Source organism: Pleurodeles waltl, chromosome 4_2 (assembly GCF_031143425.1).
Source record: "Pleurodeles waltl isolate 20211129_DDA chromosome 4_2, aPleWal1.hap1.20221129, whole genome shotgun sequence".
NCBI classification, from domain to species: domain Eukaryota; kingdom Metazoa; phylum Chordata; class Amphibia; order Caudata; family Salamandridae; genus Pleurodeles; species Pleurodeles waltl.
In genome coordinates this window covers 366,931,314-366,949,267 of record NC_090443.1, presented here as the reverse complement: position 1 = coordinate 366,949,267, position 17,954 = coordinate 366,931,314, and the positions used below count along the sequence as shown (strand labels likewise).

General features: G+C 43.5%; 1 protein-coding gene across 1 annotated transcript in view; it reads left to right on the top strand.

The window, feature by feature from the left end:
• The window catches only part of LOC138292726 (cytochrome P450 2D4-like), a 149,824-nt gene that overhangs the window by 98,940 nt on the left and 32,930 nt on the right, over positions 1 to 17,954 (top strand). Inside the window, exon 7 of the mRNA XM_069231464.1 lies at positions 2,636 to 2,823. Coding sequence (XP_069087565.1) covers positions 2,636 to 2,823 — 188 coding nt within the window. The remainder of the gene's footprint in view (positions 1 to 2,635; positions 2,824 to 17,954) is intronic.

Sequence of the window (17,954 nt, the reverse complement as noted above, 5' to 3'; positions counted from 1 at the left end):
TGTGGCATTACATGGGACTTGATGCCCATGTCGAAATTAATGTACTATTAAAGGTAGGCAATATTTAGAATGTTTTTTCTCTGTGCTCTGCTCATCCAGTAGCCTCACAAAGGCATACACACACAGACAGCTTTCTGACCACCAAGGGAGACATGTGAACAACTCCCAGGAACAAAGACAGTGTCACAGCTGTGAGGTGCCACCTCCTCTACTCGGATAGCCACTCAGGAGTTAGTCCAGAGGCGTGCTTGAAAGGGAGAAACTGCCTTTGATGGGCTGCCTTTGATGGGCCGCCCATCCCATCACCCCTGAGCAGAATGGCATTTGTTCCTGGAGACAGCTTGGAGACAGGGCCCGAGAGGGGAAACACCCCCAAACTGTTTTTAATGTGTGCTTGTTGTCCTCAGGTAACCACACCTCTAGGGTGGGCTACCTTACTCCTCACAACCAAGAACGAGTCATGCCATCTTGAAGGGGGTAAGAATGTGGCATTCTGGGATAACCAGATGCCACACATCATAGGAACTTCGTTATTAGGTAGGTGGGGACCCAGTAGCCCACTGGCTAGTGACCACTTAGCCCCCCTCAAGGCACTTTCCTGGTATAAACATGGCACCTCTGGCACATTGACCCTCTGTACTCGCTGGACTTGGAAGAAGGACGAGAAAAGGCCCACGCTGCATCTGTGGGCAGCGCACAAAGAGAGGCTGCAACACAGGAGTGACTACACATGTTGCACTTTGGGCTAATGGTGTTTGGACCTTGTTCTGCTTTCCTGCTTCAGGGAAACACTGGTTCCCTGTCCAAGTCCAAAGCAGAGATTCCAAATGTCAGCTGGCTGGTCCCTAGAATGGCACTGGGGACATCAAAGCTGAAAGAATCCAAGGCGCACCTCTAGTAGCTTCCACTACCAGATGCCCGGCAACCCAAAGGACAATTCAGACATAGCCAAAAGGTGCACCCATATCTGCTGGACCCGTTAGTGTTGGTTGTGGCTGGATTTAATGCCCAGGAGGGACAGCAACCTCCAGCAAAGATTTGCATTGTCACTGCTGTGTGGCAAAAGCGCAAGCTCAACATCAGCAGCCCTTGGAACCCAGCAAAGAGGACTTCATAGGACCCCAAGATATATAGACAGAGTAACCCCCCATTCACCTGTGGACCGAGGACTCGACCGGACTTCACCAGTGTTGACAGCATCAGAAGCATCCTTGAGCATCTTTGAGCCTGCATCCCTAGGGATACAGGACCACTCCATTGTCATCTATGGCTGACATCCTGTAAAGGTTGTATCTTGCCCTAAAAACACTCTGGTGGCCAGGTAACTGTCCAAAGTATCCTTTCTGGTCCCCTAGACCTCTGTCCTTTCAGGCTTGGTCATCCAACTCAAGCCGTAACTATCAAACTCACTTTTAAAAACTTTTCAAAAGTTTCCAAGTGTTTTGTTGGTTAATCTTTGTTTGCAGTTGATAAAAAAGTCATTTATTACCGCTAAAATTTGAATCTCCAGAACCACCCTCGGGTAGATTTTTGATTATTAAGGTCTCTAAACATTTTTTAAAATCTGCTCTATTTTTATAAATCAGTGTCTTGTTTCTTTCGTGTCGGGTAACTTTGTTGTTCTGGTGTTTGTTGCTGCTCAGTGCTTTACACATTGTTCCTTTGCTAAGCCTTACTGATTGCAGCCACAGCTGCTCAGGGTTGAACTTAAGGTTGGGTAAACGTACCTCCTGCTTGTCACTTTCTTTTTTTACTTCCAAAAGAGGGCTCATAACTTTCTCCACTTCTTGTCTACCTGAAAACAAAACAGTACTTTACATTTCTTAATTAGTCCGCCCCTCCTTTCCTTGTTCTACTTGTTGCAGGACTGTCACCCACCTGTTGATTAACTCCTGACTCAGAGAACCCTGCAATGGGCACAACATTACTGCTGGATCTTTCTGCAGCCATGGCAAACAGCACAATTATGTATTCTCTTTTGCCAATGGTGATCCTTAGTGTTCTGGAGGCAGGTCTATCTTGCAGTGCTTTTGGTTCTATATCAGCTGCACACACACTCCTCAACATTTGGTTTCCCCCACTAAGGGCCTGATTCAGAGTTTGGAAGAGGTAGTTACTCCTTCACAAATGTGACGGTTATCCCATCCGCAGTATTGCAACCCATTATAACCTATGCAGATTGTAATATGGCAGATGGGGTATCCGTCATGTTTGTGATGGAGTAACCCGTCCATCAAACTCTAAATCAGGCTCTAAATTCTACCAGGAGCCTGCCTCCATTGAGAAGCTCATCTGTGGTAAGAAACATACCATAATGAAAGGAACTAGCTCTTGAATATCCCCCGTCGTACTCCAGCCGTCCTTCTATCCCTGCACGCATTGACCAGCAAGACCTCAAAGTCATTCCTGCATACCTTTGCATAGCAGGATGTTGACCACTATCAGGCAGATGGGCTTCCCCTAACACCTAAAATATTCAGTGGAAAATGATTCCGCAGATTATATTTTATATGCTACATCCAAATCAAATGCTGTTCAGAATTCTCTGTTTGAAATCTCTGTGTTCACCTATAACACCTTATAAATAACATCTACAGTTGACACCTATTTCACTTACTGTTCTCTTTGGGTCAAGGTAAAGTCCAGGAAGAAATTGATCGTGTCATCGGAAGAGGGAGGAACCCTACGATGGATGACCGTTCCAGCATGCCTTACACTAATGCTGTGATCCATGAAATTCAACGCTATAGCGATATTCTTCCCCTCTCCGTACCTCACTTGACATCAAGGGACACAGAGGTTAATGGCTTCTTCATACCAAAGGTAATTATGTGCTATATTAAAACATACAACCTCCTCTTAAGAATGTTCATTCCTCTTCAGAAAGCCCCCATTAAGGGCAGGCATCCAGTTTAGTGACAGATCAAACAACTAAGATAGCCATTGATGTTCCTTGTTGCTCATTAGCAGAATGTACAAATAAGTTGTGAATATCACTGTCAAATGATTGTGTGTGTGTCCTCCTTTAAACCCTAGCTACACAATGTGATTCAGTGATTTAGCCCTTCTCTGTTCAAACCCAAAACGTAATCAGAAATATCTACTTCTTTCTTACCCCATCTTCTACAATTGTTCATGTCTAGACCTAAAGATGTTTTAGACACTGCTAAGAAATAATCCTCTTTAAATACTAGATCAGTAGCAAAACAACCCAAATGGTCATCTTTAGATATGGAAGAGAATTTGGAGACTGTATGCCTCTAAAATAGTTGAGCCCTGGTGGAGGAGGGTATTCCTGAACCATGAAATGGTGCATCCTCTAGCAAGTGCCTCAATGTATTAGTTTTCTTTTAACTTTAATCTTATTCAATGCTTTTGGCACTCTAACATACATTGATAGTACTTAAGCCATTGCTTTTCAATGTACAACAAATGAAGTTTGAGGAAACTTAGATAGCTTTTCGTCAAAACTATTTCAAAACACACTTTACCAGTTTCATTCTGAAGCTTTGTTTCTTCATGTCTTACATGAAGAAAAAGTGCTCCAACCCTAATGCATCTTTTCCCTTCTCGTAATGGCCTGTGGGATACTTTCTCTATAATCCCCCCAGTCTTTTCTTTTTTGTCATTCCTTTTGTAGTGCTCAAAGAAAGTACATATATTTCTGTATTTTATTGAGAACCTGAGAACTCAGTGTTCAAATGCACTTGATTCAAAGAGTTTCACAATGTGCTAATTGATTCTTCCAATCATCTTCTCTTTTTTTTTTTACATATTTTTGCTTTTTCCTGAAGGTCTTCTCACAGAAAGCATACACTTACACCCCTTTCATAGTTTAAAAAAAGTGCGTAATCAGTTGTTGAGCAAATACCCTAGTCCACACTTTTCAGCCTCTGTTGTGGGGTCTTTATCAAGAAAGGAAGTGATACTTTCTCAGCACATAAATATTTCCATTTTAATGTTTCATGGAGCTGGTATAGAAAAATACAATCATTATTGTTGTGTAAGACAGTGTCTTCTGGTACATATGTATATGGAAAATACTTTTATTTTAGCATAACATTTGTGCCACTTCTGTCTCCACCTAGTGTCAACAATTTCAGTTCCATGCTCATTATATTATTACATCATTGCAACATGTGCCTAACATACATTTTACAAAAAACTGTTGTTTAGTTCACAATCAACATATCAGTTAACCACACTAAAGTATGCTAATCTCTGTCACATATTAAGGTATATTACAGGATTTGTATGCTTTTCAATTTGATTACTTAACCTTGGTATAAGTTCTCAAATTTGATTAGCACATGAATATGTTAAGTCATTTTTAAAACACAGTATATTCTTTGCTGGACTGGAGAAAATATGTTTAAGGTAAGTGCAAAAAAGTTAATTATATATGTTAAATCATCAGGCTATCTGCTTTCCACATCTTTGATATAGTACGACTCATGTTTTTTCTACTTTGTCACTTTCTCATCACCTTTAACAGTTTTCAGAATTCCGTCCATGGCAAAAAATTGTGACTACAGTGAATTGTCCAAACATATCTGGAACCAGGACACATCTGTTAGAAATGGGGTCTCTGGTTGGCAGTAAATTTGTACTCTGTCCAAGCATGGCCCCTCACTCTAGTCAGGGTAAGAGAGTTACATCCCAAGACAGCCCCTGCTCAACCCCCCCCCTCTGGTGCACTTTACTCGGGACTTACTGGAAAATCAAATATGCCAATAGTGGATAAACCAGTCACCAGTACAATTTAGACAGAAAGCATTTGCACTTTAGCAGTGGTAAAGTGCCCAGAGTCCTAAAACCAACATAAACTGGTCAGAAAAAATAGGAGGAAGGAGGCAACAAGTTTAGGAATGGCCCTGCAAAAAGGGCCAGGTCCAACAACATCACATTCTAGTTTGTTGTGGCCCTCTAGTGTTTCAAAATGTGTTTTTTAAGCTAAAATGTATTACTGGCCACATATATTCTCTTGCATGGTCATTTTAGCACACACATGGAACGTAAAATCAGATGTACATGCTATATATTTATCTATTTTCCATTATCTATTTATGCTAATTGCACTTGTGCAGGATTTACCACGATTTTGTAATAGAAAGATAATCTGTTCTCACCAAGTTATACTTCTGGATAACTTTGGGCAAGTGGCTGGGTATCAAATTGTCTCCCAAATATGTGGCTTTGCTATGTATTATGCACGGACTCTGTCTAGCCACCTGCCAAGAGCTCTTTGTAATTAAATATTATGAACTATCAGCTTTAGAATCTGTTATGTGATTTCTAACTTATGTACTTCCTATGCGAAACTTGTATTCAATTGTTTATTGATCAGATGTTTACTGAATATTTTGACATATCTTTCTCATAGTTTCTATAATTTAAATAGGTCATTAAGAATTAAGAAGTCAGTCTTCTCTAGAAGACCACCTTCTCTCTCAATGCATTCTTTATTTTCTGTGGGGCATAGTAGATATTTTTTCTTATCAATCCTATCAACCTCTTAGCATAGTCCTGTAGACGATGTTCAAACTTGACTGCTCAACGGAATATCCGAAAATAAAGAATGTATGTGTTAAACAATATTTTATCCCTTTTGGTTGCAAGAAGTATTTGAATAAGTTAGTACTATCACAGTGACGTGTGCTGGGGTAGTCGGAGCAAATATCAATAGTAATCATTAAGCAATCATGTTCCCAGTTGATGTCTTGTATTTTGTCCAGAAAAGACGTGCTGTCTTTGAGATAGGACAAGAGTCCTGTCATGAATGGTGCTATGATATGATTAACGTAACCAAAAGCTTTCTCTAATAGACACCTTTTAAAACAAACTATTGGGCTTCCTGATATTTTTGCAATGAAATAATAGGAAGTTTGGGGGTGTCTCCTTTCACGTACTCTCTCTGCTCTTCAATTCTGTCATTATTTGCTGACTTATTAAGCTTAACGTGATTTTTAAACCTGATATCTTAGTATTGTGATCTGGTGACAATGTGTTAGCGTTGTATGTCATTTGTATGGCAATGTGTTTCTTCTATATACATCGAAATATTCTGGATCACCCTATGAACTTTATGTGATGGTTCCATTACTATAGTATCATCCTGTGTTTTTGATTCTAGGACATTTTTGTTGCCTTAAAGTTAGAATGCCCCTCAGATCTTGTTTCTGGTTCTTTCTGGCCTTACCTCGATCAATCATTTGTTAACCCTCTTTGTTCAGGAAGGTGATTCTCATCTTGCTTGCAGGTATTGTCTTCTCATCTCGTTTGCAGGTATTATCAACCTTCTCATCTTATTGTCTCCGTCTCTCCAAGTCTGTCAAATCTTTTACATAGCTAAGGGTGAAGATAATGATTTCCCCAAATGGCATTTCGTTTTATTATATTTGGCAAGTTTCAGTTTTCTGATGAACTTAACCTCATCAAATCTTGTGCTGGAGTAGTCGTAACGTTGTGTAGGGCAGAAGCACAGGCACAGGTCCAGCCTGAGCACTTTTGCTTACTCTTTAGTTAATCAGTCATTGTTACATTCTGTGAGTGTTTTCTTCTTCTGAAATATCAGCACACATGATGAATTTCTTTCTTCTACGGTGTCCACTCTGCATTAGCCTCTTCCATTCTTAAGAACGATCTTCCGCTTTTTGTTTCCAGAGTTGCTTAACACCAGATTAAATACATTATAAACTGCAAGAGGAGTGAAATGGTTTCCTTTACATAGAGGAAACTATAGGAGAAAATGTGAAAGTGGATGCATCGGACTGTGTGATTCATATTAGTCTTGTAAGAACTGAACGCCATGTAACCAGGTTGTTGGCACTCCTGTTTATAATTGACAGTTTAGAGCAATGATTAATGCCTAGAAGGGCATGCCTGGTGCTGCCTGGTAGATATATTTTAAAATTATTCCTAGGAAATGGCTCATCTATATGATGATGACAAGATGGAGTAGGGGACAGAAAACTAATGGGGAAACACAGCTCGCAAACATGTAAGAAGCCTAACTGAAGCTGGAAAAAGATACACAGAATGCATAATTGAAGAGTCAAAGTCAGCAGGCAAATTAAAGTTTGTGTGACTCTTGGGATAGTTCTAGTGAAACAACAGGGAATACAGCACAGAGTTCGTATTTGGAGAACCAATGAGCAGGGGAGCGTGGAGCGGCCAAGGCAGCAGCAACAGTCCATTCCCATTTCAATGGACCACACAGGGTTGAAACTTGGTAAACAGGGCAAATCAATAAAATGCAGGAGTCACAAGTGCACATATAGATCCCATACAGAGCAGGAAGAAAGATAAGAGTCCGCGCATGTTAAACACCCCTCGGAAGCGAGCAGAAGTAAGAGAGTTTATCTTGGAGTCACCAAAACATAAGTAGAGAGTGCACAGAGGTGAAGGGCCACAGACAGACTAATATAACAAATCAGATGTGAGGTAGAGAAAAAAGAACAGCGGTTCCCCTCCATTACGGTTAACAATGGCACTGAGTTCTCTTATTTTCCTAACTGCAAAATCAGAAGAGGCAACATGAGTGAGAAAATATGAGACATTTGAAAATGTTGGCCAAGACATTTCGTTCAACAAAGGTTTGAATGCATCTCAGAATTATGTCTCTGAAAATGCTGACAATTTGTTGCCAATTTTTATAAAATATGCTAATGTGCACTGCAGTTATTTTTGGACATGTGGGACCTAAACATGATCTTGACTGAAGGACACAAGGCATCTATGAGTAGAGGTATGGTTTAGTAACAAAGACATACTCAGGTGCTGCATTGCAGAAGACTATTTTAAAAGTTCAAATGTATTTTTTATTGTTCAAACTCAGCCATGTGGAGCACATAAGCGTGTCTACAATCAACCGGCTAGGCAGGATCCACTTGAATAGCAATAATCAGAATCATGTGTGTTATCTTAGCTATTTGCATTTATATAAACATCCAAATGAAAAGTATGGCCAGTGACAGGTGCGGTAATTCTCAGTAGATATTTGAAGCATGTAAGCTACCTCATTTTTTGGGAGAATTGTAACAAAGGTGACCTACCGGTCTCATACATTTTACCAGTGCCCATTATAGAGGTAAATGTTTTCTCCACCCAGTATGACAAACCTCTTTTTTATGGTTACAGATATGCCACAACATGGACTTATTGTTCCAATTCAAACAAGGCTGTCAGCGGACCATTAAGCAGCTTGCAGGCTTCCAATGTTGGATATCCCCTTTCTCAGATGCTTCACTCAATAGGGTGGCTTTTCAGGCTAACACATTTTAAAGGAAATGCACAATCAGACCTGTAATTTCATAGGCAAGTGTTCTATATACTGAGACAGAAACCCACAAGCTGCTGCCTCTGTTGAAATGGGTGCAGTACATATTTAAGACTCATAGGGTCAGCAAAAGGAGCAATGCAGAAAGTTTCTAGTCGGAGTAGAAGTGTTGAGAGAATTGGTGGCTCAGCTTATGCAAGGTTTATGAGAAGGGTTTCTTGTGGGTTTCACAATACTGTGTAAGGGATTTCCATTAGGGAGGTCGGCAGTAACTCTAACATCTCTTAAGAACCAAGAGGACATAGTGGGGCGAAAACTGGAAGAAAGAAATGAGTGAGGGTAAGAATGTTGCCTCATTATTGATGATCCAAATGGAAAATACAGTAAAAGCTTCAGTGGGCAAGAGCAATAGTGGCTTTTTCACTCAGTTTCATCCAATGAAAGGATTCTTCAGGGAACGAAGGAGGGGTACTGAAATGGCCAAATGGGATACCCTGTCCCTCTTTCAGTTACTTCCCATGCATCCAGATACCTTTGACTTGCTACTGCTACAGTTTAGGAGGCAGACAGTCATTAACAAGATGATGCTTGTCATAAGAGCATTATAACGTTGTCTGGATCAGAGCAGGTGCTTCAGTTCCTGGATATGTTTTTATTTTGCAGACACGTCTGGACCAAAAGGACAGTTGAATGTAAGAGATTTCTGAGCCAGTGTGAAGTCATGACTGTTGGCATGTGTGTACTCCTAGTGTGAGATAGATCCTCATGAGCGTTAACCAAGAAGATTTTCAAGTAGTTGACTTGTGCTGTTGGCACACTCAGGGCTTCGTATACAAGAACCTGACGGATCATCAACAATGCGTCAGATTTCTTGAGCCTGCTGCATATCTCTTAATGATGCCATGGATACGCTGCATTTACAATACAGAGTTTCGTGAAGCATGTTTCCACAGATGTGTCTGAAATTCTGATGCATCTGTTGGAGCTAAAATGGCACATTGCTGGAGTTGCATCCTGAAGCTAATGCAACTCCAGCACAATCAGACCTGTAATTTCAGAGGCAAGAGTTAATGCAACTCCAGCAATGCAAGGAGAGTTCTTTTAGAAAAAGCCCTACGCCAATTTTACGCCTGGTCTGAGCAGGTAGTAAAATTGTGACACAGTGTAGTCATAGAGTGCTGCAGTGAAAAGTTGTAAATTGCACTGCTTCAGTTCTACGTGACTTTTTCCATGGGAATGCCTACCCTGCATACATTATACCTAGTGTAGGTATAGTGTGACCCAGGGCTTTACAAACTAACATATTGGGCCTAATGCGTCAGTTTGTAAATATGGAGCAGTGTAGTGCACTGCTAGCAGCACTGTGTAAAAACAAATGAAGCAGAGGTGGCATAAGGGGCTTGTAAATGTGGCCCCCAGTGCTTCATTTGAAAAAATATAAGTGCCAGAGCTCTTGTCTGATGCCATTGCAGCTTACACCATCCATTGCCCATCCCAGTGCTGCCATTGACAGTATCAATACAACTACTAACCGTCACACTCCTACAAGTGTGACAATTCACACTGTTCCAGGCCACTCAAAGCTACAAGAATGGGTGGCAGGTATTAGTCATTTTTAATATATATTCAATTATAGAACAACTGTTTTTGTGCTCATCTAAAAATTAGACAAACAGCTCCACCATGTGACGGGCTGTCATAAGTGCTGGTGTTGACAATTAAGTACAAGCGCTGAGCACTGAAACCACAAGCTCAAATTAAACACTATGGTTCATATTTATGGCCTGCATTGCATCACTCTTGCACCACACAATGTGGTGCAAGAGCGATGCAAACCTTAAGTGAGATTTATGAAGCCATACAAGGTCACCTTGTTCCCACACAACACCCATGGATTTGGACTCCTTCCCAGAATCACAAGAACTTGGAAACTTGGAAATGTGCCAAACTGATATGATTCCCCAGGTGAGGCATAACAAGCCGAAATATGTTTATTTCTCCTTGTTTTCCCCTTTCTATGTGGGGTGCTTTGGGCTGCAAACCGGGTTCCTCCAGATACTCAAGTCCCATTACATATGTAATGCCCTACTACGGACAGTCTGTATCAAACCCCTCATAACTGAACCTACACTAAGAAATGAAGTAGATATGAGTGGAAAAGCGGGTACAGACAACAGTGTTTACTCTATGGAGTGAGTTTACTTTGTACCATACTGTTTGCAAACAATGAAAATCTCATGAGAAATACACCACAGAGTATTCAAAAGTACCTACTGAGAGCAGTGTACACGCGATGCAAAACCTTGTCCAAAGAGAGACTATTATGTTAAAATAAACAAGGTCTGAAGGTACTAAGGGGCATATTTATACTATGTTTGCACCGATTTTGCGAAGAGCCTCCCTCGCAAACGTGGACATCCACCCACACTTCCAGCTGGAGCAGATGCCAAGACCAAACCCACTGTCAAAAGGTGAATCTCTCCTGATTTGTCAACCTTGTGTGCCACTGAGACACTCTGTAGACTGTTCTGATCCATAACTACATTTTCCCATGGTACAAGGACACTGGACCTGTGTAACCAACTGGTGTAGCAGCTACTCTGAATTCATCTACCATGACCTCCCTCATCATCTTAATTTTCATTTATGCACTTTTATTTAGAATTTTAGTATTTTGATATGCACAATAAACCACAATTGAACACAACTACTGTATATGTGTCTTTTATAACACATCAACAATTGTCATGCTTGCCAACTGTGGCCTGGCCATGCCCCCCTGCATCAAACAGCCAGTGTAATGTTCAGCAGACAGAGGCTTTCTCAGGAGGAGACACATGACAACAGAAATGTCATAGGACAGATGTCAGAGAGGTAGAAATCCAGGGCAACACAATAGTATAGTCAGTATTCCAATCTGCAAATAGAGCATGACAGAGAGTACCATCAGGATGGAAGGCATGGTGGCAAACAACGCACATATACAGGTAATCAAAGTAATGCCCATGATAAACTACCTACAAAGCAGGGACACCCAGATTGTACCTATATATCACCAGGTACAGGCTCTTCATGTTCCCATACCATAGCTACATTATTACATATCCCACGTAACACACAAAGAACATCACTGAGGGAACCCAGTGCTTTAACCATATTCTAACATAGGCCACATACCTGTAGGATTGTCACTCATTTTTGTAAGTATACAGTTACCTGCACCTTGGACAGCAACATCAGAATACAAACACAGCTAGGTCCCATGGTCATCACAGAGTACCCCACCCATTGTGAAGCCAGAGGCCATGATCCAATCATCACACATGGGCCACAAACTGCAACTGACACATAATACACCATTTCACACACTCCAACCCCACTGGTAATAGGAAAGGACTAAGCAGTCACAAACCCGCTTGTATGAAGGAAGTACTAACAAGGTACCATCCCACTTTAACTTTATCCATTTTACCAGCTATCTGTCAGGTACAACTCTTGTGCCTGTCAGCAGTTATCATTGGCTACTGACAATGAATACTTCAAGCACAGGTTGCAGAGTCAAACACGAAATAGCAAGTTCAGTGAGTGGAAGGAAAAGAGGATAGGAGAATGCAAGAAACATACCTAAATGCTGAGTAGTCCATTACAGAAGTGTATGATAGGATCAGATGTAATAATACATGATGTAGAAGACCATATTGTACTGTACACTTTACAGTCTATCAGTCTGCATCCACAAATCACACATAGGCATTGGAGCTCCAGACACCATCACTGATGAATCAAGTCAGAGTGTGTAATGGTAGCCATCTACTTCAAGTTGTGCACATTCAACACATCAAACGGTCCACTTCACACACCTGTATGCCGGTGGAAGTACTGATTGATGAGACCTGCCCTAGAGTCACCTGCTCCTTCTCCCTCTGGCTCTTCATCACTTGCCATATCAGCATTTCCAGCCACTGGTCCAGCTGCCTCCCACTCATCTGCTATCAATGGTATCTGATGGTTCAGGGCTAGATTGTGGAGCATGCAGCAGGCAACGTTTATTTGGTATACCTTGTGGGTTGAGTAAATGAGGACTCCTCCAGATTGGTCCAGGCACCTGAATCTTGCCTTCAGGAGCCCAAATGTTCACTCGATTACATGCCTTGTCCTCCCATGGGCCTCATTGTAACAGAGTTTCCCTGGGATGGCTGGGTACCTCACTGGTGTCAACAGCCGAGGACGGTTTGGATAGCCTGAGTCACCTGTGAACACAATAGTAGAACAACTCCTAAATAGTTCCTGCGACTGGCTGTGCTATGATGACAGGAGACATAACACACAAGCACACACTACAATGCAAACTTACCAAACAGTCAGGCCCTCTCTGTTTGTAGTTGTGCCATCAGATGTGGGACATTGCTGTTCCGCATGATGTAGGAATCATGTACAGATACTGGAAACTTGGCTGTGAATTGTGAGATGTACTGGTCTGCCAGACACACCACCTGTATGTTTATTGAGTTGTAGTTCTTCCTGTTCCTACATGGGTGCCATCAATGGCTCCTTCCACATGAGGAATGTGTCCCATCTCATAAACGTCTGCCTTCACATACGCCAAATCTGCTTGATTGGGAAACCTGATGTAGCTGTCCAGGTGTTTCAACAATGCACACAGTACGTTCTTCAACACCAGACTAAACATGGGCTGAGTCATCCCTGCAGTATTCTGAAAGGACCCTGTGGCCAGGAAGTGTAGCACTGACAAGACTTGAATGATGGGAGGCATGTCAGAGGGATTGCAATGGCAGGCATCAGATCTGGCTCCACCTGAGTACAAAGATCCATGAGGGTATGACGATTCAGACGATATGTCGGTCTGACATGCCTTTCCTCCATGTTTTCCAGGTCTACTAGTCAATGGTAGACTGGTGGTTGTCTCACTCTCCTCGTTGCAGGATAACTATGTTGAGAGAAGAGAATATACTATGAGTTATGCAGTATGCACACATCATTAACACATTGTATATCACCTGACACCTAATATCTGTAGAGGATGCATAGCACTTCTGAAATATACAGTACAGCCCATAGATATGCATCTAATTCACCCTCATTGCTGCACTTTGGCTAACATTTAAATGGGATCGTACATATGAAACTAATGTTAGTGTATATGTCCTGCACTAATCATACATGTTTTGGATTCCACCAATATCTATCCGTGGTCTATGTACCTCAGAGTAGCTTTACTTAGTTGTCACCATATGTACTCTCTCAACACGACATTTTGTTAAATTTGGCACAATATGTTGTACAACCATGATGGCACTACATACGAATACACAGCATTTTGGGGGAGTGATTGATGCAGATAAGTAAGCACATCCATTGATGACGTGCCCAAAATGACAGGCGCCTGACCTACTGTTGTGGACAGTTGGAAGTGAACTAAATCCGCCAGCAGAAGTCGTCATGGCGGAAGTCATAGGCAGTCTCAATCGCTGTGCAACTCGCCATTGGTGAACATTGCTGCCTTTGGCAGGCTTAAGCCTATGACCGTGACCGCCAACGGTGACGGTCCTGTACGTGATGGCCGTGACCTCCATTTTCTGCAGTATTGCTCACTTGACTCCTGAAACTGTTGCCAGCAAGACCTCCACGACGTGAGCTCCCATGTTCTGCTGCTGGGAGCCATCATGCCACATCCTTCAGGTGATAGGACCCCTGCCTTATCCCTTGAAGAGCTTGAAAGGCTAGTGGAGGAGGTCCTACCCCTGTGTGGATAGCTGTATGGGGCACCAGAGGAGCAGATGAGTCCAATGCACTAGCCATGTGTGATAGGTGTTGTGTGTGATGTTGCATCAGGCATGTGAGGTTGTGAGGGTGTAGATGCATGCAGATGCCATAATGTGAAGGCTTATGAGCAGAGAGGATGGGGATGTGTGCCTACTTGCTGTTAATGATGTGTACTGACCACTCCTATTGGTATGGTGCATGTGTACATGACTTTCCCCTGCCATCCATGCAGGTCAAAGCCCATCAGAAGAAGTGGATTTGGTGTGCCATCGTCAAGCAAGTGCGGACCCTGGGGGTCCACAGCCGGCGGACCACCCATTTTAGAAAGCGGTGGGAGGACCTGAGACGCTGGGCCCAGAAGACCGCTGAGGCCCAGCTGGAGATGAAGGAGGGGTGCCCGTCGGACCCTGACCCGCCCAAATGGCCTGCATTTTGGTGGTGGCCTACCCTGAGGTGGATAAGCGTTTGATGGCAGCTCAGCAGCCACAATGGGGTAAGTACAGACTCTATCCTTGTACTTAGCTCTGATAGTATGGTGTTTGCTGTCACACTTTAGCAGCTGTGACAATGTAGTAGGTGCTACATGTATGTAGACACTTGGGAATACGTAGTACTCACATTGCCTGGCTAATAGATGGAGATCTGCCATTAGGGTTGGCCATGTGTACGTTTAGATCACCTGAGTCAATGTATATCTATGACTGCATGTTGAGATGCACAATTGACATTGCCACATGTGTGACTCCATCCAGCCATATATACGTTTGTAAGCTGTTGTATCATCCTACCCATTTAGTATTTCCAGGTCCATACATCTGAATATGTGAATATGTAGCTCTAAGGTGTCAGACCACTCCATTCTGTGTAGATCACCTGTATTTGCTACTGAGTACCTGACATAGTTGGAACAGGGCTTAGTTATCTTTTGTCCTGGTACAGGTATTGACTCCATGTGAGGCTGGCGCCTCAATCAGTCAACAGATGTGACCAGTATAGGACTGTACATATGGGTTCATTGAGGTGTGCCCGTTGTCCCTTCATATTCATACTATGGGGTATATGAAGGTTGTAAAAGAAGGGCATACATCTATGGCCATCTTATTGTTAATATTTGGCCTTACCATGGCATTGAACTGAAGGCGATGCACTATTATCCCAATGCCCTTGTTTTAGAGGAGATAAGTGATTAGGCTGTCCTACCCTCTGACAATGTGCAATATCCATGCTATAAGTGCCAATGGCCTACCAATACTAGTGTAACATATGGTATTAGCCACATACATCATGTCACAATGGTTATTTGGGGGCAGGTGTTGTTGAGTGGGAAAATCATTGCTACCCTTAGCCTGGCTGATGTGGACAGGTTGGATTGGAAATGGTTTTGGTTCACTTCTTACTTCAAGATGTTATGGTTTGGCTGAACTGCTTTTTGTCATACAGCTGATGTTGTTGTGGGGTATGTTGTAAGTGTAATGGCAGTCATGTAGGACCACGTGTACATCATGTGTATATGTCTTTTCAGTGGGATATGCGTGTTGTCTGGACTTAGGTACAGACAATCACATGTCAGGATGGTGTGAGTGATGTTGGTTTACTCATGTTGTCATTTCGTGAAACTGTATCTGCATGTCAGCTGGAATGTCATGTACCCTATTATGATTCAGTTGGCTGGGCTTTGTTTAGCTGTTCTTACACTGCGCTCTGTGATTGTCAGTGGATGTCTCATGTGTGCTATGTAGGCCACTGTAGCTATACATGCATGTATGATGTGATGTTGTATATCTGTGTATAGTGACTGCAGATATTCCTCTGGGATTTGGTACATGTAGTGGCATGGCTGTTCTCCAGACATAGATTCTAAACATCAGATGGCACCTGCAAGGGACTGCCACAGATTGTGTCTTCATCAGAGGTTGTATCCATTATGGCATATATTTACAGAGGGTTCATCTAGGCATGTGATTGGAATGGCAGCTGCTGTGTCGTCTGTGAATAGAGTTGTCTTTACTTGCATGGGACATGACTCATGGACATGGACTGGTCAGTTGTTGAATCGGAACATGCATGATATGGTGTGATCAGTCAACTGCTTTTCCTAAATGTGATAGGAGTATGGAGAGTTGTGACCAGGATTAGGACAGAATTTCAGCTTTAGCCAGGGTGTAATGAGCATGCTGACATAGCGTTACAGGTGATTTGATAGAATGCTCCAGCTGTGCTACCTTACATGGATTATGATTTTGGTGAGAGAGACGACATGAAAGGATGGATAGAAGTAACATATTGTGACATGATGTAGGATATGTGGTTTTCTATGTGGGATTGCCAAGCCAGGAGATGTATACCTACAGTTGTGCATGCTGAATGCAATGAACCCTCTCTCTCCCTATCTCTCCCTCCCTCTCTTTGTATTTGTGTGCATCAGCATTGGCAGGTGAAGGAGACGGGGCACAGGTGAGTGGGGATTGTGCTGGCCACGGGACCCGGAGTGCTGACACCACAGACAGCAAGGGGGCCCGGAGGGCGAGGGGAGTGCCACGGGAGAGACAGGATCATCATCCTCAGAATCCTCCTCCAGTGGACACTCCCTGACGGTTGTGGACCCATCTGCGACCACCCCATCACCATCTTTCTCCACCAGCCCCTTACTACCACGCCCTCCCTGTAGCTCCCTACCCAGTTGTCTGTGCCCGCTCAACCAGGAGGGTGGGCATCTCCTTCGCTGCAGAGTCCTCTGCTCCTGCCCCTGTCAGCCCTGCTGACCTCAGTGAGGAGGCTATTGACCTTCTGAGGTCGATCTCTGGGGGTCAGTCGACCATTGAAAATGGCATCCAAGGACTAGAAACTCAAGTCCAGTAGAGTAATGTGTTCCTAGAGGGCATTCACAGTGCACTAGCTGGCCTACAGAGATCTTTTCAGGCTCTGGCCTCCACACTGATGGCAGCCAGTCACCCTTTGTCTTCCGTCCCCCACCCACCTCTTCTTCTCAATCCCAAACCCCTGTTACCTGGCCAGCCAAAGCACACAAACAGACAAGCATGCATCCACCTCATATCCAAGAGTACCGCTGACAAACACAAGCACCACAAGACCCACCACTGGCATGCACACAAACAATATCTACCTGCAGACACACCAACAGTCATTGCATGCACTGACTCCCCCACCGCCCCTAACATCACAGACACAATATCGGTCACACCCGCAGACACCACACCAACACTCACTGATCCAGCCACAACTCCTATCCTACCCACAATCAGCACAATAGCAGACCCCTCATACATCCACCAAAGTAGCCACATCCACAGACACCACAACCACAGGCATGCCTACATGGAACACATCCACCATGCCTGCAGTCACCACCCCAACAGACAGTCACCCATCCACCATGGCATCTCCCAGACCCTCCACCCCCCTTCTCCTAAGACACATAAACACCCACACTCACCCACCCAAAAGACATCCAGCTCCCACAAGCATTCCTTGCACACACATGCACCCAAGACATCCACCAAAATACCTCTTACATCCACTCCCTCTCCCTTCACTCTCAAACCCTTTTGCCATGACCGCCCATGTGTCAAAGAAGGCTTTCCTCTTGGATTTTCCCTTTTCCCTATTCCACTCCCACCCCGTGATACCCCAAAAGACCCTGTGTCCCTCCCCAAGACCAGCCCTTCCACCTCCAAGAACTCCCCTGCAAGTACCCATGCCCCACCAAGAAGTCGATCCCTCTCAAGAGTTCCCAGCCCTCCCCTAAGCCTCAACCTAAGCCCCCTGTCCCAAGCCCAAGCCCAAAGATCCCACTCCCAAACCTAAGCCCAATCCCCCCCAGCCTCCACCCTAATCCCTGAGGTGCCTGCCTGCCCCCCTTGATGCCCCTACC